This window comes from Echiichthys vipera, assembly GCF_963691815.1.
Source record: "Echiichthys vipera genome assembly, chromosome: 12".
In the NCBI taxonomy this organism is placed as follows: Eukaryota; Metazoa; Chordata; class Actinopteri; order Perciformes; family Trachinidae; genus Echiichthys; species Echiichthys vipera.
The window spans coordinates 7,243,514-7,261,944 of record NC_139837.1 but is presented as its reverse complement, the minus strand read 5'-3'; the positions used below and the strand labels follow the sequence as shown (position 1 = coordinate 7,261,944).

Below are 18,431 nucleotides of genomic sequence, written 5' to 3'. Positions count from 1 at the left end.
TGCTTTTAAAAACGTCACCATTTTTTAAAACAAATTTCAGAATACGGATGTTCAAGTAAACACACTCAGTGTGAAATCTGAGGCAAGACACTTCTGACACCCCAGCTGTCACCATAATCCCACAGAGAGCTGGCATAGCATGGTACAGTACCTAAATCCAAATGCGAGTGCAACTTCATGCAAAAATAATAATAATAATAATAAAAAAGAAAAAAAATACTAGTGCTAATCTTACAAAATCAATAACAGGGAACATATTGTCACCATCACGTCGGGACGTTCCTGTGGTCATGTGTTTACAGTATTTTATATACAGAATGATCTGCTGCAAATGCTGCAAATGTTGGGGGAGAAAGCACAGCAAGCCATTCCTTAGCAGTCACGGGGGAAATCATTGGGTAATTACAGCAGTTTTTGTTTACAGGACAACATACACACTCGCTAATTAGACACATCTTGCTACCTGCAAGGTGTGAAGAGACGTTTTTTTCACATAGTGAAATCCTGTTAAATTACAGCATGCATTACTCTACGTGCTAATGCCAGGGATGGTGGTTGTTGTTGTTACTGATTCTTCCCAGTTGATGACCGTATGTCCTTGCAGGGTGGAATGGTGTTTGCATGTCCTCAATGCTTCTGTACTCTCAATGCGCCTGGATACACACACAGAAAAGCAAATTAAGTGATGCTGACAGCGGGAATATTCTGAATTAATTTCTAAAAGAAAAAAAATAGAAAGTATAAATGATTCTGTGGCAATGTGCCATGGTGTCATGCTACTTTGGATGGAGGCTTGTAGCAGATGCTCATTATAAAGAGCCAAACAAGTATTTTATTGGCTGATTAAGGTGCAGCCAACTCTTCCAAATGAAGACGCAACGCTGTCATAATTAGCACCAACTACTTTTTGTCCAGTTGCAGATAAATGAGCTTCTTTCTACTATAACATTTTGAAATATTGAAGCCAAGAACAGCTGTGATTGCAATCAATTCATCCCATTATCTTGAGATCATGAGTTAATTGTCTCAGGATATCAGTCATTATCTCGTGATGGGGGGTTAATTATTTTGTTATCTCAATAAAATAAGCTGTCGTTTCCTATATACAACAACAGTTTTCCTCGATTAAAAACCCATTATCATGAGAAAGCAATTTTATATCTCAAATTAACAGGCTAAGTAACTTCTGATCTCGAGAATGAAATAAAATGATTACAGCCACAGCCATTCTCGGCTTCCAAACTATGTTATGCATAGTATAACACTAATTGATTATAATTCCTACTTTTTGTTGTTGGGCTGAAGAAAAGGAAGATAATACTGCATGTTTATGTTTTGGCCAATCTTTATGATGAACACAAATAATTCTCCATTCTGTTTTTGAGTGGCCTACTCTAAAGAGTATGACGCAACGGTATGACTGGCTCTAAAAGGTCTGTCTGACGTTCCTGTCTGTTATAGGGAAGGTTTTCGTTGCCACCGTACTCTACGGGGGAATTGTTGGGTCTATGTAAATCATAAATAAGTCATAGTGTGGTCTATACCTACTCTGTAAAGTGTCCTGAGATAACTTTTGTTATGATTTGGCACTATAAATAAAATTGAATTGAATTGAATTGAAAGATTAAATTAGGAAACTGCTCGCATGTACTTAGACTTACCTCTGTCCCCACCGTTCCTCATGTTTGTCTCCTCTTCTAGTCCCACGTCATCAACTTTAAAAATAAAAGCTGAGATTTAATACCAGACATACCAGAATAAAAGGTTGACAAACATGCAGAGAAAGATATCTCAGTAACGACAAATGTTAAATCGAAACAAAAAACATGAACCATGTTATAGACTAACCTGAATGGAGCTCTTTCACCAGTGATGACATAGTGTTTGTGATTGAGTCAGCAGCAACTAATAGATCATTCCGAAGGTTTCTAGGGACACCTGGAAAACAGAGACATTTTCAAATCAAAAACACATTCAGTTTCTTGTCAGCTGAGAAGTTGTGAAAGCGAAATAAAGTATGTACATTAAAAGTAGAAATACCTTGGTCTAAAAAAAGCCCCATTACAGGTATACAAACACAAACATGTTGTATTTTTAGCAAAATGTACTTTAATTTACAAAAGTAAAAGTACTCACTATGCAGTATCCTCATGTCACAGTGTTATATTATTAGAGAATATTATATTATTCCATTTTCATCACTAATAACTATTTTGATATTGTTATTTGTCAATGTGGAGTCACTCTATGTACATATACAATACATGCAGGGCTGTAAAAAGTACAGTAGAAGTAAAGTAGCATAAAAAAGACATTTTAATTAAAGTACAAGTATTTCAAATTTGTACTTAAATACAGTACTTGATTAAATGTACTTATGTATAAGATTATGTTTACTGTTTACTTTTCAAAAATGTTGGTTATGCTAATGAGGTCTTCAAAAAAAGTTAAGTCCATATCTTAAATAACTGTTTTCAGGTGTGGGTGTTGTACTCACCCTGAGCGAAGGCCTCAAGCACGTCCCCTCCCACCCCTGCCAGGCAGTCCTGTGGTGTATGAGTTGGGGTGGACCCAGCCGAGGTGGAGCGTATGGGCATGGGCATGGAGCAGCCCGCACCGTGACTAGGTGAGGAATGAGGGGAGCCTCCAGACTGGGACTGCAACATAAAAACACCCATGGTAGTTACAGTATCATCAGCAAAGAAATTAACCTTTTAGAATTTACCATTTGCTGTACTGATGTAATAATTTGACATTTTGGGATTACACTTGCTTTCTTGCCAAACCTTAGATGAGAACATCAATAACACAGAGAGCCAGTTTAACTGTTTCCCCTTGTTTCCAGTCTTCATGCTAAGCTTCATAGCTACTGTACAGACATTAGTCTCTGCAGAAAACATATTTCCCAAAATGCCGCATTATTCCTTTAAACTCAAGTTTAGTCATCTCATAATACAAAAGACAATATGCCTTCTTTCATGACTTTTATGAGATGCCCGCAGTCTTGACCCCTTTCATCAAAGGGTTATAATACTAGGCATGTTTTTGCTGTTGCAGAGTTAGCAGATAAGATAACATATTGGTTTTTTCTTTCTTTATGACATCTTGGATAGTATTCCATCTGCAAGCCTTTGGTGAATCAGAGAAAAAATCCAATTAATCCCTACATCGACAAAGCCAATTCTAGATCAACTGCATTTCAATGAAAGACACCGTATTGCAATCAAAGATTGCAGCTTTGGGAAAACTTGACCTCTATGGATCTAAAAGTGACTTTCATTAAAACAAACAGACACAGATGTGACCAAAAGAACTTAATCCTTATAGGGATAACAAACAAAAACAATGGTTTAAAGCAAAAAAAATCTTCTGGAAATCCTATACTGGCTGGCTATATTATGTGTGTCTAAAGTGCACCTTTACTGCATCTAGGGGGTAATGAGAACCACGTGTGAGTGAGCGACTGGGGCTTGTGCTGAGACGAGATATATCTCACAGAGAAAGGATTACTGTGTGTCTCTGCGACTGGTGTAGGCCCAGGTCGATGGCTCGGAGCCAGGCAGCAGATGGCTGGCCAGACTGCAGTCACATTAGAAGGGAGGTTGTTAGTGCCGATGAAAGGAGCAGGTCCCTGACATTTGGACTGAAGAAAAACACAGTTCTCTCACCTTGTTTGGGCCAAGGACCTGAGAAAACTGCTTTTAAAAATGTGGTCACAGTCTGTAGTTTTAGCTCCCCAATAGTGCTAGCAAAGAAGTGGTGGAGAAGCTTAGATCAATGAAACCCATTTAGATAGTTGAATCCTATTATCTTCCTTAACATCCTTCTTAAAATCTATTAAAACTTCCTTCAATCACATCTGTGTGAAGGGGGGGACGTAGTAGTATTAAACTAAGTGCAGAGACTAGAGCCAGGTATATAGCCTTGCAAACTGAATTAAGGGCAACTTACAGCCTGCTTCTGCTCCTCATCCTATCAGCCAGCAAAGGTAAGCAGTGAGAGAGAGCAAGAAGAGTGAGAGCAGCAGAATTAAAGCAGCAGAAGAAGAAGAAAGAGATTTCTGCATGCACCATACGGCACATTAACATAATTTAAGATTACCGCATGTGTTGGTTTTAAAGAATCAAACATGCCAGACTCTCATTTAATCAAACATGCCACCAAGCTTTAAAACCAAATCATGTAAACTAGATTAGCACAGACGAAACCTGTAAAATTCAATTTTTATTTAGGACAATGGCCTGGTGTTTATGCACCATCCTACACTAGGTATATCAAAACTCAGATTTATTTTCTATCACGCCTGACTCTTCTTTAAACAGGCGATGGTTTTACCTTTAGCAGCCTCATGAGTCCCTCCAGCTGCACCATCAGCTCCCGTCTGCTCTCCTGAAGGGCTGACATGCGCCTCTCCAGCTCGTCCTTCCTGTGTCTGCAGCAACAGGACAAAGTTTAGGGACGCATTAAAACACAAGGGAGCTACTTGGTTCTGACAGTGATAATGAAAGTACACAAGTACACGTTGATATCATACGATTCTTTAACAAAGCAGTATGCATTGATTGTTCGGGGAATCAATTTGCTTTTTTGTTGTGGGGGTGGGATATCTGGAAATGATTTCACTAATGCGTGTATTCCATGTAAGGTTTTCCCGAGATACCTGTAGACGTATGTGAGGGGGGTCAGATTTACCTTAGGGTCCAATAAGTCAAGGATCAGTTAGTTGCATATCGAGTCATATGGTAGCAGCTCCGGTTGTTCTTGTATGAAAGTATTTCTCCTAGTATTTTTACCCGTATCAATGTCACTGTTACAAATACCTTAACTGTCATTATCTGTCATCAGTTCACTCAACACTGATAAAAGTGACATGTATTTCACACCTTCACCTCATCCTAAAGCAGGGGTCTTAAACTACCAACCAGGGGTCCCAGATCTGGCCCACATGACAGCTTTAGTAAAAGAAATGGGCTTTGCTAAAAGCTGCTGCACAACATCTTTGTAAATCAGTTGATCAGTCACATCTTTATGAAATGTTTTTATTTCCCAAATTTTCTTGATTAAACTTTGCAGATAAGTACACAAGAAGAAGCTTAACAACCGTACAGTGTGTTGTCAGACAGGGTCACAATAACCAACCAAGCATCTTTATGAAATGTTGACCTGGAGCACTGTATAATACAATTGATTATGTATTAATGTGTTGTGACTATCATGCATCTCATCTGCAAGGAAAAAAATTGATTTTTCTCCAGCAATGCAATCTCAGCAGCATCACTCACTCTTAACGTACAGAGCAGTATGGCTGGTGTCAGGGAACAACATGGCCCCCAGGCTACTTGCGTTTGACAATAAATATCTGGCCATGTCTCTAGGATGAGGATCCTCGCTTATTATCACCCTCTGGTGTTCACCAGGAGTAACTGCATTTTGCAAAACCTTATTAGAGCTGTAGCAATCATCTCTGTTTGGAGTTGGCCTTTTAAAAACTCGAAATTAGGACCGTAAACACCTCTACTCTTTTCCATGTTTGCATAGAGGCATCATAAAAACTGGCCAGCCAGGGTCCAAACACAGTTAACAGCCTGTGATGATATATTATTACTCTATGATGTCATGTTTATTAACTAATTATAACTAATTATTAATAATGTCATGTTTAATTCAAACATGCCAGACATGTTTGAATTAAACAGGGAGAAATAGCAAGTGGAATAAATGTATCCTCAAATGATATATCAATTATTTTGCAGTTTAATGACTATATTTTAAAACAAAACATATAATTAGATTACTGTACATACACAAATCCTCCAACATGCCAAAGAGTGAGAAAACATAATTCAAATCCATCTCCAGAGAACTGGAGAATTATTGACCCAGCATTGAAGGATAGCCAATACCTTATGTTATAGATAAAACATTAATATAATATAAAATTTAAATTTAAATCGATGTCACGACTGTTGACGATAAACCTGACTGCTGATTCATTACTTAGGCCAGGCCAGACAAACAAGGAGTCAGTGCAACAAGCGCTGTGACATGTCGTCTCAGGGTGAGCCGCTTCCAAGAACTGAACCCGAGGGTCTCATCATCCCGTCAGCATGACAAATGCCCACGCTGCTGCTAGTTAAACTAATTCAAAAACAGCCTTCTGATTTAACAGGACATTATTTCTAGTTAATGAATGACTCAAGCCTACATTAACACAACAGCCCTGAAGTGGTTTTACTCCTTGATTTTCTTAAAGGGGACATACTACGCCCATTTTCAGGGTCATATGTTTATGTTTCTATTTTCTACTAGAACATGTGTATATGCTTTAATGTTAAAAAACACATTCACATACCCTCTGTCTGAAACGCTCAGTTTTAGCACTGATGGGTCAGCGTTTCTGGGTCTTCCACATCTGCACTCTCTGCTTCTCTGCACTGTCATGGCAGCCAAGTAAATGACTGTAACAGCACTTTCTACCTATATATAGCATAGTAGTGACATCACAACCGTACAGAAGTCCTGACGGCTCATTTGATGACAGTTTTTGAGTTCGGGTTGTGTGTATTTCTCTGTGGATTCAGCGTTTTGATACTTTCACAGTATTTATATAGCTCCTCAACCTGCTTTATTATCAAAAAAGACACGTAAATCTCACTTTTTACAACATATGACTCTTTCTTCCTGTGGTTGGGAGGAAGATGCTTTCGTAAGAGGTGTGGAGGTGATAGCAGGGATAATACCTGAGGAGCCGCAGTTCAGTCAGAAGTGTGGGGTTCTGCTGGGCCTTTTCTGGGGTTGGCTGAGAGGCCTGCTCGTGCTCCAAACGCAGCCGCTGGATCTCCTGGAGGATCTCCCTGAATGAGTTAATCAGTCTGTTAAGTAAACAGCTGAAATAGTGAGATGCTTTACTTAACTTAAAGGAGTAAAACACCAAACTTAAATCCTTTTTTTTGCTTTTTACTTACAGGTACCTAGAAACTACATTTAAGTGCATTACTTAAGTTAATTAAGCTAATAATATTGAGTTAATTTTCACGGCTACCACGCAGCCAGCCAGCCAGTCAGCCAGCCAATCAGTACAACAATACTGATTTGTTTAAAGTCTTGATAAATTGTACCTGTTTTTGTTCTCCAGCTCTGCAATCAGCTGTCTTTGTTGCTTATTGGCATCGAAGTTGAAACCCAGATCGGTTGGAGGACATTGTTGCTGAAAAACAGAATTAGCATAGCATGGCATAAACAACAGTGGGAGAACAAAAGTCAAACAGCAACAGCTACCTTCTGACCACAGTGAGCAGTAATGACTCTCTGCTGGAGACTTACTGTATTATGTTTCTGCATAAACAGCCAGCCATTTCAGCTCACCACAGCTCTCCTTTATCCCTCCATATAAAGGGATGCAAAGTAGAAATCCAAATAAACCCAAAGTAACCCTATATGAACACTTTCTGCCATAGAAAATTTAAGCAAACTGTTCCTTGGGAGTCGTAATAAACGTATCTCTCGAAATGTTTATGTACACAAGCTTCTCCCTTCAAGACCCTTGACTGTTTTAATTTAGTCATGAATATTTATTGTTCCCAAAGGCTTTAAAGTTAGAAAGCTTAAGATTTTTATTAAATCAAACCACATTTGAGTCTTTCATAGCTATCAATTTACTCACATTCTGTAATTATCCCCATATATAGCCGTTTTTATTGGTAGTGGGGGAGTCTGCCATTCCCACACTGGATTTAGATTGGTTACATACACATGAGGGATTCACAGGAAAAATGCATGCAATCCAATGCAGATTTATCTGATTTAACTGATATCAGCTTCACTGTTTGCTGTTCACTCTGTTTAAACCATACCAGAGATGTATAAAATTACTGCGAGTGCAAACAAAACATTTCCTACAGCTGCTGCTTCGCATTAAAAGCCATTGACAGGCGAACACGGGTTGTCTTTTATTGTGAAGCAGTCACATGAATTAATACATTTTTACAGGGGATTTTTAATGTTAAATGTGTTGAACAAGTAGTCTTCAGCTTCAGCTTCACTATTTTCAAGTTCTCCAGCCACAATGACGAGCTTTACAACAATAACAATAACTTGTCAAAGCATTAGATGTGAAATGCGGGGCGTCCTGTGAGACACTCACTGTGGAGTTGCCCGCCTCAGCTGCCAGGCGGGCAGCGTAGCGAGCGATGAGGCGGTGCTCTTCATCTAGCCGGCTGGGACTCTCCAAGACACTGCCCAAAGTCATAGACAGAGGAATACATCACACAGACATACAGTATACACTGATGTAAAAATATCTTTATTTAAGTATGTGGTAAAGTTTGAAGGGTCAAAGAAAAACTTTATAATTGACGTGATTGAGGTGACCTTAAAAGATGATACTTGGCTATGACTCTAGTGTCGATGGACAGTCTGAGATAACTGGTCAATGAACTCAGATGGATAAGAAAGAATGCAGCATGCCAAATGTATTTGTGACCGTGCCAATGCCCGTTCTGGCCATTTCATCACTGACCGGAAATGTCATATAAGGCATAATACTTTAAGCGATCAGGGGTGTGGCATATGGTGTGGACAGATGACAAGACATATGCTGTCCCTATTCGGCAGACAGACTGCAACGAAGAGTGAAGGAGAGCTGAAATGGTGCGGCGCCCTATCTGACGCTGACTGGAGAGTGAGCGATGATTACGACCATTAAACCCAATCTGGCTTCAAACCCACTGCATCAACAACCACAGTCCCTGCAGCTTTCCTTACCCAGGCCATAAACAAACCACAAACCAGCCTTCTAATCCCAATTTGTATTAAAATCTTATCTTTCTCAAAGCAGATAAAGACGGAGCTGCTGGTGTGATAAGATAATTTTATCTCCTACTTCGCTTATTTCAAGGTTTGTCTTTGCCCAGTGATGATATCTTAAAATTCTCGGCAGATCATTCGACTTGTTTCAAGATAATGCCACCTAACTCCAAAACCCATTCACTTGGTCTGCACTAGACTGACAAGAAATATCTTGTTAAATGGAGCACTTTCTAAATAATTTACAGTCTTATCCTCAGGCTAAAGCATAGACAGCCTGGGGTTTCCTGTAAAATTAAAATAATACATTAACGCACATCAGGGAGCTGCTTGGGTTGGCTCAGGAAATGGCTCAATGAGGTCTTTTGGAGCTGCATGTCTGGATCTTTCAGCTATCAGTATAGAAGCTGCTCCATCAGGGAGTTTCCTGGCACTACCTGAAGGTTTTGGACAAAGATGCATGAACTGCCTTCAAGCTCTCCTGAACTGGCATGTTTCCCAGAAACCTTTATTTTCGTCTCACATTTGAAGATTCCATTTTACTTCTTACTCAAACGCAATATCTAAGACACCACTGGTCCTATTTTGGTCAGAAACGTGTGAGATTAAGCTTTTTAAACACTGTTCGGATTGGCCTGATAATACTTTAACTAAAGGTCTAAACTTTTAGAGGTATAAGGCATCTCGTTCCTGTTACTAAAGACACATTGTATAATCATCATTACTCTGTATCGCAAAGTTGGATGGACTTATTGAAAGAAGGGACAATTATCTTGCAATGCCCTAGATATTCAGTTGGTTAGAGGGTTCACAGATCTCATTTCACGCTTCCATAACAGCTGTGAGGATGACCTTATAAAATGCTTTGCATATAGGTCATCTTTTTTATAAAGTTTAGTGTAGTTACATTGTTTTTCATTGTCGTCATGGTTCTGACTATTTTGTTTAGCGACGCAGTAATTCCTGGCCTCATGTTACCTTACATGAAAATTATTCCAATTAGCAAGTATACATTTGAATTTGGTCATTTTTTTACCGCATGTCAATGCTAAATAGGGCGACTTAAAGTAAAGTGTTACTAACAGGGCTTGACAGTCACAGTTGCCAGGTTTCCTTCTGAGAAATTGGCAACCAGTTCTAGGCCTATGGTTGCCACCAGTGGCAAACAGCAAAACATGCACCCCAAAATAAATAGATTTTGATATTTGTTGCATTAGTGATATTTATGTATTAAATGGCAAAGAAAATTAAGCTGATTGACTGACATGACGTTTTCATAACTGCATAGCTTCTGCATTACTCAAAGTGTAAGGGGATTGAAATGGCATCCATATTTTCAGTTTATGTAACCAAAAGCTGACGCCTGTTTGCAGTCCTAGCAACCACTTTAAAAAGCCCTGACTAAATGTAAGCAAAATAACATTTAAACTAATTAAATTAATGTCCAAAGCAATGCAAGAACTTTGTTCCACAGTTGTGCATTATTTTAGACTAAACTGATTTTGTTAGCAAAATCTGCTTAGAGCCATTTATTTTATATCCAAATTATGTAAAAAATATCTATCATTCTTTCATTACAAGACTGTTCCACTGAAAATCAATAAATGATAATATTGAATTGAATATTTAATTGAAGCCTGACTAGTTCCATTGAGATATTTTTTCATAGTTTGTTTTGACGTAAGGAGGGTTTATCCACCAGGTAATGATTAAATGTTTAATTTAAACTTTAATGTAAAGCATGCGTCATTCAATGAAATATTTTGGGTCATAAGCCTTACATAATCACAGCGCCCGAAAGACACACCAGCTGCTGTGTTTTCATGCTGACTCACATCTGTTCAATTCTCAGTCAACTCTGAATTAAAACTCATCAACTCAAGACAGCTTTTCTTTTTTTAAATTTTATCTTCTGCCGCCGTGGTTCTGCATGACTAACGGGTAATAAATTGCGGTTTGCCCTTGGAGGATGAGCTAGTGGTGAGCGATTGTCTGAGAGAGAGAGAAAGAGAGCGAGGTGGGAGGGAGCAGATGCCATGTCAGCAGAGCAGACAGTAACAGAGAGCAGACTGTGATGGAGGCTGGAAGCACAACACCCACAATTTTTCAAACAGAGTGCATTCAGTTTAGGCTCCACACTGACTTAGTATATATTTCTCTGAATCCAAACGGGTCAACAGACAAGGACAGCACCAGCGCTGGCCCGTTAGGGGCTCTTGAACTGAGGCAGAGCCATAAGGAGCTCTGTATTATTCAGCAGCAACATGTTTGACTCATAGGCCCTTTATGTGATAGCAGACAGGCCAATGCTTGGTAAATATAGTAATAGATTAATATTTACAAACCAAATTCGACACAGTGAGAGGCTGGCAGGAACTGGCCCTCTGTTCTCGACATCCACACATACGCCTGCTCCTTCCCCTCTTATTAAATACCTTATTTACCGGTATCCACGCCGACTCTCAACACAACCTATTTTGGAAGCGTCACGGTGGCTTAATGCGCAATTTCTGCCCTAAATATGGCAGCTTTGTAGTTGTTATGCCTCCCCAAGGCAACAGCATCCTCAGTGCATGACATCTTCCCAAAGCAGCTCTGACTCACAGAGCAAAATGTCAAGACAAAGGTTATCAGGCTTCTTCATTACTGCCACAGTGAAACAAACCTCAGGAGAGCGTCGCCTTGCTCTTGTACATGCTGCGACACGTGATGTCTTCCACTGACCTCCACGGAACTGGATGCAAGGCATCGTTTACAGCCTCGGGTGTCCCTATCTTGTCAGCTTCCTTCAAACCTGCTATAATCTTGATACTGTCAGCCCTCGGAGACCAGACTGCACCACACAAAATGTTCATCTCTGCAAGAAATTTAATCTGGTATTGATTGTTAGAATCTGATTTTTTCGAAATACAGATAGGAAATCTTCCAGCAAGGTTGAATAATTACACTTGAAATTTAACTGAGAGAAGTAAGGGAATATATAGGACTTCACCTCTTTCATTTCACATTTTTAAGGTTCAATCTGGCTGTGATGGACGTTTTTCACAGAGTGCATGCTGCCCTTCATCTGCCTCGGGCCTTGGATTAGTACTGTATAATAACCCGGTGGGTGGAAAAGTCTTCATTCAAGCTCTTTATGAATGCTCTTCAAAAGTCTTTGCTTGGATATCAATCAAACATCTGATCTTAAACAGGGCTAATGTGTACACCTGTGTTCTTTCTGAACACCAGACAGTGACGTCTCCTCCCGTCTAATGTGATGTCCTGAGTCCCTGAGCAGCATCTTGCAAACACAAGTTGCCGGAAAGGTTTGTTTGAGAGAGAGAGAACAACTGTACACAGAAGGAAAATTCATCCCGCACGGGCTTGCAGCCGGACAGAGTGCAGATACATTAAAGCCGTCTCAAAGTGCCCTCCATTATCATTCATAACCATAATTGTTCATTACCACTGTGAGTAAGTAATAATAGAGGTGGCCTTTAACTGAGAGGGACTGAAATGAGAGGACAATTAGGATGCTTTCATGTCGCTATCTTCTGCTATCTGCTTACATGATGAGGCTCTGATTCTATCATAATCTATTTGTCAAATCAACCCTTTAAGTAGGAGTGCTCACATATTCTTCACGACAGCGTAACCAATCTTTCTCTATAAATACACTCGCAAGGGCATGCTGCTCGGATGCAGAAATGTGTGAGGGAACAAATAACATCTGTAGTCTGATTTTTCATGCTATTCTTGTTGTTTCCACTGATGAGAGAATCTGTCACCTATTCTGAGCACAGTCTGAATTCGGTGGGATTAAAATCATTTATTCTTGATGTATGTAACTTAAAATGACATTTTGTCATCTTTAAAGAATACATAGCTTATGCTGTGGGATAAAATCCTCAAAAAGCGTTGTGCGTTATGCCTGGGGATGCTTACCTTTTGGTAGGAGTAGTTGCCCCAGAGGACATGAGCATTGTGTCGTTCATGTTGTTGGCCCCTGGTTTCGGCTGACTAAAAGACAAGATTAGAGGTCTTTAATGCTACACTGCAGAGGCCTGTGGTGCTTGTCACCAGGGAATGGAGTAGAGGGCATTTGCATTTTATTAGCAATCATGAATCAGCGATCCTGACTTCAATGTAATCCAACTGTACAAAAGAGGGTAACAGGGGGGAGGCAGGGGGCTCATTATAAACTACAGATCATGGTGCAAAAGAATAGGCAACATGTTGTACTTGAGTTAACTTAAAATTGGAGTGAAATAATTAACTTTTCTGGGAACTGCAATTAAAATGTTTTTAGGGCTATTAGTTTCAACCTAATTAACACGAGCAAGAGCAACAACAGCAAACAAGGAAACTAATTAAACTGGAAGTTTGTGAAAAAAATAGTAAAGGTAACATTGAGGGAGGTAATTTGCGAGAGTAAACAAAGCGATGGGGTCCATCTGGCGGCTGAATCTGTGGCCCCTGCGAGCTCATCGGAGCTCACACCCTCAGACCACAGAGTCTCATTAGCGGATCCAAATATCACTCCGTACATCTCAGGTGCTCCCTGCTTCACACTTCACCCGCCACAGGAAACAGCACACGATTTCCATGTCTCTGTAGTTGCATCTCCTCAATCTGCACACAGTATCTCTCTGTAGCTTTACTCTATTGTAACGGATGTTTTTTTTTTTTTAATAAAGCACTCATCACATAAAAGGCAAAGCACCGAACAGCGTGGTGCCCCCTCTTTTATCTTATTATTTCTTATTTGTCCAATCAGCATTTTTGGTGAAAAATCTAACTATTTATATCCACATTGTGCACAATACTGTTATCAGCACAAGACACTGTGAGCATTTTTTTTGTTAAAGAGCCACAACAGCACACATAGCCTCTTTCTGTGTATTATTGTGCTGCTAAAAATAAGAGCAAGAGAAACTGCATAACATCTGGACCAAAGTACATATTCTTTGCATTAATGTGGATGCTCATCGGGGTTTAGCAAGTTCTTTTTAAGACACTTATTATTTATTGGTTCACACATTTAAATTTCCCTCAGGACGATCCTAACAGATTCAACAGACAACAGTGGACGGTGCTACATAAGTTATTTATATATTATATTATAACACCACATTTTTATGTTTCACACCACTCTATAATAACAGGAAAAAGCTAAAGCAACTGTCACTACTCAAACATGCACATGCTGCTTTCTAGTGTCCTTCACAGAGGAGTGTGCATAAATACTCCAAGTAAATGTTTACCTCTCATTTAACTCTCATAACATTGCAATAATCCACCCTGGAGAGACAGAGGAGGAGACACAGGGCATCACTTACCTCTGTGAGGAGAGAAAGCACCTGCCTGGCTGGCAAAATACATCCAACTGCTGCTGTTGCCAGATGCCTAATCTGCCCTCAACTGAGCAAGCGAGCATCTCAATGTACTACACTGCTGCTGTCTCCAAGGGAACTCGGCGGTCACATGATTTCATGACGACGTAGATTTCTCTCTCTCTCTCTCTCTCACTCTCTCTCTCTCTCTCTCTCTCTCTCTGTCTCTCACACTCTATCTCTCTCCATCTCCTCTCTGAAGCTCTCTCCTCTGACTCTGTCTTTTCACCTCTCTCTCACACATGAATACACACTGGAAATAAGGGAAATGTCATTTGCTCAAAATACCTCAATCGCAACTTGTAAAAAAAACACAAATCTACTCTTATCCCTGCAGGAGAAAACAAAACAAACTGGCCTCTGCAGCTTTACTATAATCGCATTTATATATCTTAAAGGAGCAGTGTGTAGGATTTAGTTAAGGTTAAAGATGGCAACCAACTGAATACTCAAGCTGTTCTCATCCCAACTCGTCACTAACGGCGCACTCACACTGTTTATCCATATCGTGCCCGAGGACGGTTCACGGCTAAAGTCTAGTTCATTTGACCAGTGTGAGTACAACCGTACCGCGCCTAGGTGTGGCACGCCCGTTTGGGAGAGGTGGCCTTTTGTAAAGCATATTTGCACATGGCCTGAGTGAGACGTGCAGAGATTGAAAGCTCCTCACATACAGATAGTTTGTCAGAACTCCTTGGTGTCATTTGTCAACGCACTGGGTAGGTTTCTGTGACGCTCCACTAAAGTTGTTGTTTTAAACGTAGGAATCACGTGGTTAACGTTGTGAATTTAAACAAAACTTGGTCATGTTCGGTCAACAAAACTACTTGGTTAGGGTTAGGAAAAGATTGTGGGTGGGGCGAAGCAAACTGAATGTCTCATATTGCTGCGGAAGGGTTTACAGTTGAAAGCCCGGTGCGTTTCGTGTGGAAGCTCAAGGATGCCTTATTTCGTGAGTATCACACACCGAGGGTGCATGACAGTGTCGCCATGGGAATGAAAACGAGCTGTTTGTTCATTCTTGGCTCCTGTGAGAACATAGTGTGTAGCATGGCAGGCTCTGTGGACCAGGAAAGGCTATCTATATGTATATATATATATATATATATATATATATATATATATATATATATATATATATACTGTATATATATAGAGAGATAGATGGCTTTTCCTGGAGGGCTCATTCTGAGCTAACAAAAACACAATGAAACTTAGTTTCAGGTGATTACATACTAATGAAAACATAGTTCTGAATATTATATTCGATTTCTGCCAATAGACTCTTGTAAATCCTACTACACACGGGTCCTTTAACTCTTACCTTCAGCGAGTTACATAAGTCAAAGCTCTTCAGCTATCCTTCTATAAATAATCATCATCCTTTTCAAGCACGCCAATATAACTGCTGTAGAATTGTAGGACGCATTAAAAAATAGAGCTGCTTCTTACGTAAAAGTATTTCATTTTCCTCTCAGATTTGGATTCATTCTAACAGCCGTCCTAACTCATTCCCATCAGCGTCTGCAGTCCCGTGCTTCACTGACTGAAGAAATGCTGATTAAAGACGCACAGTCCAGTAACTCAGCCGGTGCCTCAGAGGTCAAATGGGAGTAAGTTGACACAACATTTAGGCACTAAAAGATCAAAGTCTGCAATGCGCTAAGCCTCATGCTACCTGCGTGCCGGGAATGGAAATGTACCAAGCTTTCCTTGTACTTGGCAGTTGGCTGGGGTACAAGGGGAAATTAAGTCCACACACATTCACCTTATTTCTGACAAACAACGGATGCATGGCTGCCTTTAATCGCCCTCAGCCGGCTAAAATGAATACGCAAATATGAAGCATCCTCTCCTGCTGGCAAAGGTGCTCCTATTTCCGAATGCCTCAGCCTTAAACAACAATAAAGCATCACGCTTACAGAAAAGTGAATTACATGCCTGTTCTTTTCATTTTAATGACATTGATGGAATTCGCATTGACCCAGAGAATTAGCAAAATGTTGAAAACAGAGGAAGGTATTTTTATCATTTGAAGGGATTTCTGGGGATTATATAGAAAGTTGAAAACTGCTAAAAACCAAACATGGCACTGAGAATTTGACACTATAGTGTGTGTTGCACATTAATGCAAAATACAGCAAGATTCCTATTTTCAACTCTATTTCCGTGCTTGAAGTCTTTTGGCAGAACCGGTGCCCAAACTTATAACTCTTCTCCAAAACAAAACCTCAAGAATCTCACTGACATTTTGAGTGGAGGGAAAAAACTCACAGCTCAGCTCACTGTTAGTCTTTGCTTTCAGATGCCAGTAAATATTTCAAAAACTGTATCAGAATAGATACACTTTGTCTGGAGACGATGCAAGGGGTTGGACAACTGGGAGACTCATGTCCGTTCAGTTTGGGAGTTTTGATCAAGACTGACGCTCTACCCCGATTCTGCCATTATTACTCACTCACAGGCGCTTCGTCAGCCTCTCTGCCTGTCTCTCTTTCTCTCTCTCTCTCTCTCTCTCTCTCTCTCTCTCTCTCTCCCTCATGCTCACAACATGAAATAACACCTCTTCACAGACAACATTCATCAGGATTGGCACTAGTTTTAGAAAACAAACACTACATTTCTCTCTCTGTTATGGATCATCATTTCTGTTATGCAGCAACGTTTCTGTCCCCATTACTTCCTCATATTTTCTTTAAATGTGTCAAATATTTATAACAAATGGCTTAAATTATAGATTACGGTCTTCTTAATCATGTGAACACCAAACAATGCACGTCAAAAACGTTTTTCTTTGTCTTTTTAACTTTACTGACCTTTTTTTGGTATGTGCTCGATCTTTCTAGCCTGGCATCACCAGACCATCAAAATAGATATTAGTCTGGGCCCTTTCAGTTCATTTTCAATTTTCAAGGGGCGTTATCAACGGTGCACGGCGAAATGCTCCTGGACGCAATTGAATCTGCAGCCAATCACAGCAATTAAACGTTGGTGCTTGCTCAGTGGAAAATAATGGCGGCTGGGTCACAAACTTTCTCAATTTACAGCTTAACGGTACAATAAAATGCGTTTCTGAGAACACACACACACAGGCAACACAGTGACAGAATATTGAGTCAAATTTGATCAGCAATGACTGGTTTCACAGTTTGATCTGAGTTTCATGAACCTTAGAAAAAACTGCACTTTACTGACATGCAGTCTGGATGGTTAAGCTGTCAGTTATTGTCCAATACACATGAGATAAATTGTTGTAATTGGTCCATTCTATGCCAGACCTACGAAACAAATGAAACACGAGTTTGACAGATCTGGTTTCCAGGCTACGAGTTCACCACATCCATGACTAAGAACTATAAGCCATACAATTATGAAATACTCTCATTTTATAAGCCATGTTAAACTCTCAGTGATTTATCTTTATTTATTATTTATTTATATATTATGAAGAAGTATGGTAACCTTTTTTTAAATGACTTCCATCATTTACTGTGTCCCTGAAGTCACCCTGTTGGCTTGAAGTTTATCGTCTTTCAAGAAACAGAAAATAAAATTCCATTAAGACCATTTTCAGGGAGCAACATCATTTTTTTGAGGGAACTCAAAGGAGCAAAGTTCGGTGAGTTTAAACTTTTTTTTCCAAAAGTATTGAGGCACAAATATTGCTGCATAACAGTAACAGCTAAATAAATGAAATTCAGAATAAATTGGAGGCTTGGCAGCTTTACTGTGACTAATTATCTGAGGGATCCAGTTTGAAGAAAATTTCTGTGCTAAGCAGGGAAATCCTCATGGGAATGGGAGGCGAACAATTACTATATTCACCCATAATTTCTCTGAAATTTACCGTTAACAAGTGAGAATTATTCCATCAGTGCCAGCTCTTCCTTTAGCTCATGGCTACAGAGAGTGCAGAAGAAAGACTTTTACTTTAAGACAATAATTACGTTGTAAAGGAATAATAGTTCAACTTTTTGTGGCTGTGGCCTCATATTAATTAGACAGATATGCAGGGCAGACGGAGGGGTATCAGCATCTTCTTTAAATTTTATAATCTCTTATAAAGAATACAATGTGGACTTTCACAGTTAAATATGAAAGCATTAAATCTGAACCAGAGTTGAAGATAGTAGTCACCAATAAAAACATCATTTTTTCGTGATACAGTTGATGAGAGGTGCTAGTCCATCCCCACACACAAATCAAAACATAAATGCTTCTGGAACTGAAAATAGACAAGAATAGACCTGC

The 18,431-nt window shown here is 39.7% G+C and overlaps 1 protein-coding gene across 1 annotated transcript in view; it reads right to left on the bottom strand.

Moving 5' to 3' along the window:
* Window positions 1–1,843: 1,843 nt before the first annotated feature.
* The window catches only part of dtnbb (dystrobrevin, beta b), a gene marked incomplete at its 3' end in the record, with an annotated part of 32,277 nt that continues 15,689 nt past the window's right edge, over window positions 1,844–18,431 (bottom strand). Inside the window, exons 11-18 of the mRNA XM_083924634.1 lie at window positions 12,733–12,807; window positions 8,144–8,234; window positions 7,119–7,207; window positions 6,741–6,854; window positions 4,336–4,432; window positions 3,952–3,972; window positions 2,498–2,657; window positions 1,844–1,938 (exon numbers count right to left, since the gene is read on the bottom strand). Of these exons, the coding sequence (XP_083780760.1) occupies window positions 1,844–1,938; window positions 2,498–2,657; window positions 3,952–3,972; window positions 4,336–4,432; window positions 6,741–6,854; window positions 7,119–7,207; window positions 8,144–8,234; window positions 12,733–12,807 (742 nt within the window). The remainder of the gene's footprint in view (window positions 1,939–2,497; window positions 2,658–3,951; window positions 3,973–4,335; window positions 4,433–6,740; window positions 6,855–7,118; window positions 7,208–8,143; window positions 8,235–12,732; window positions 12,808–18,431) is intronic.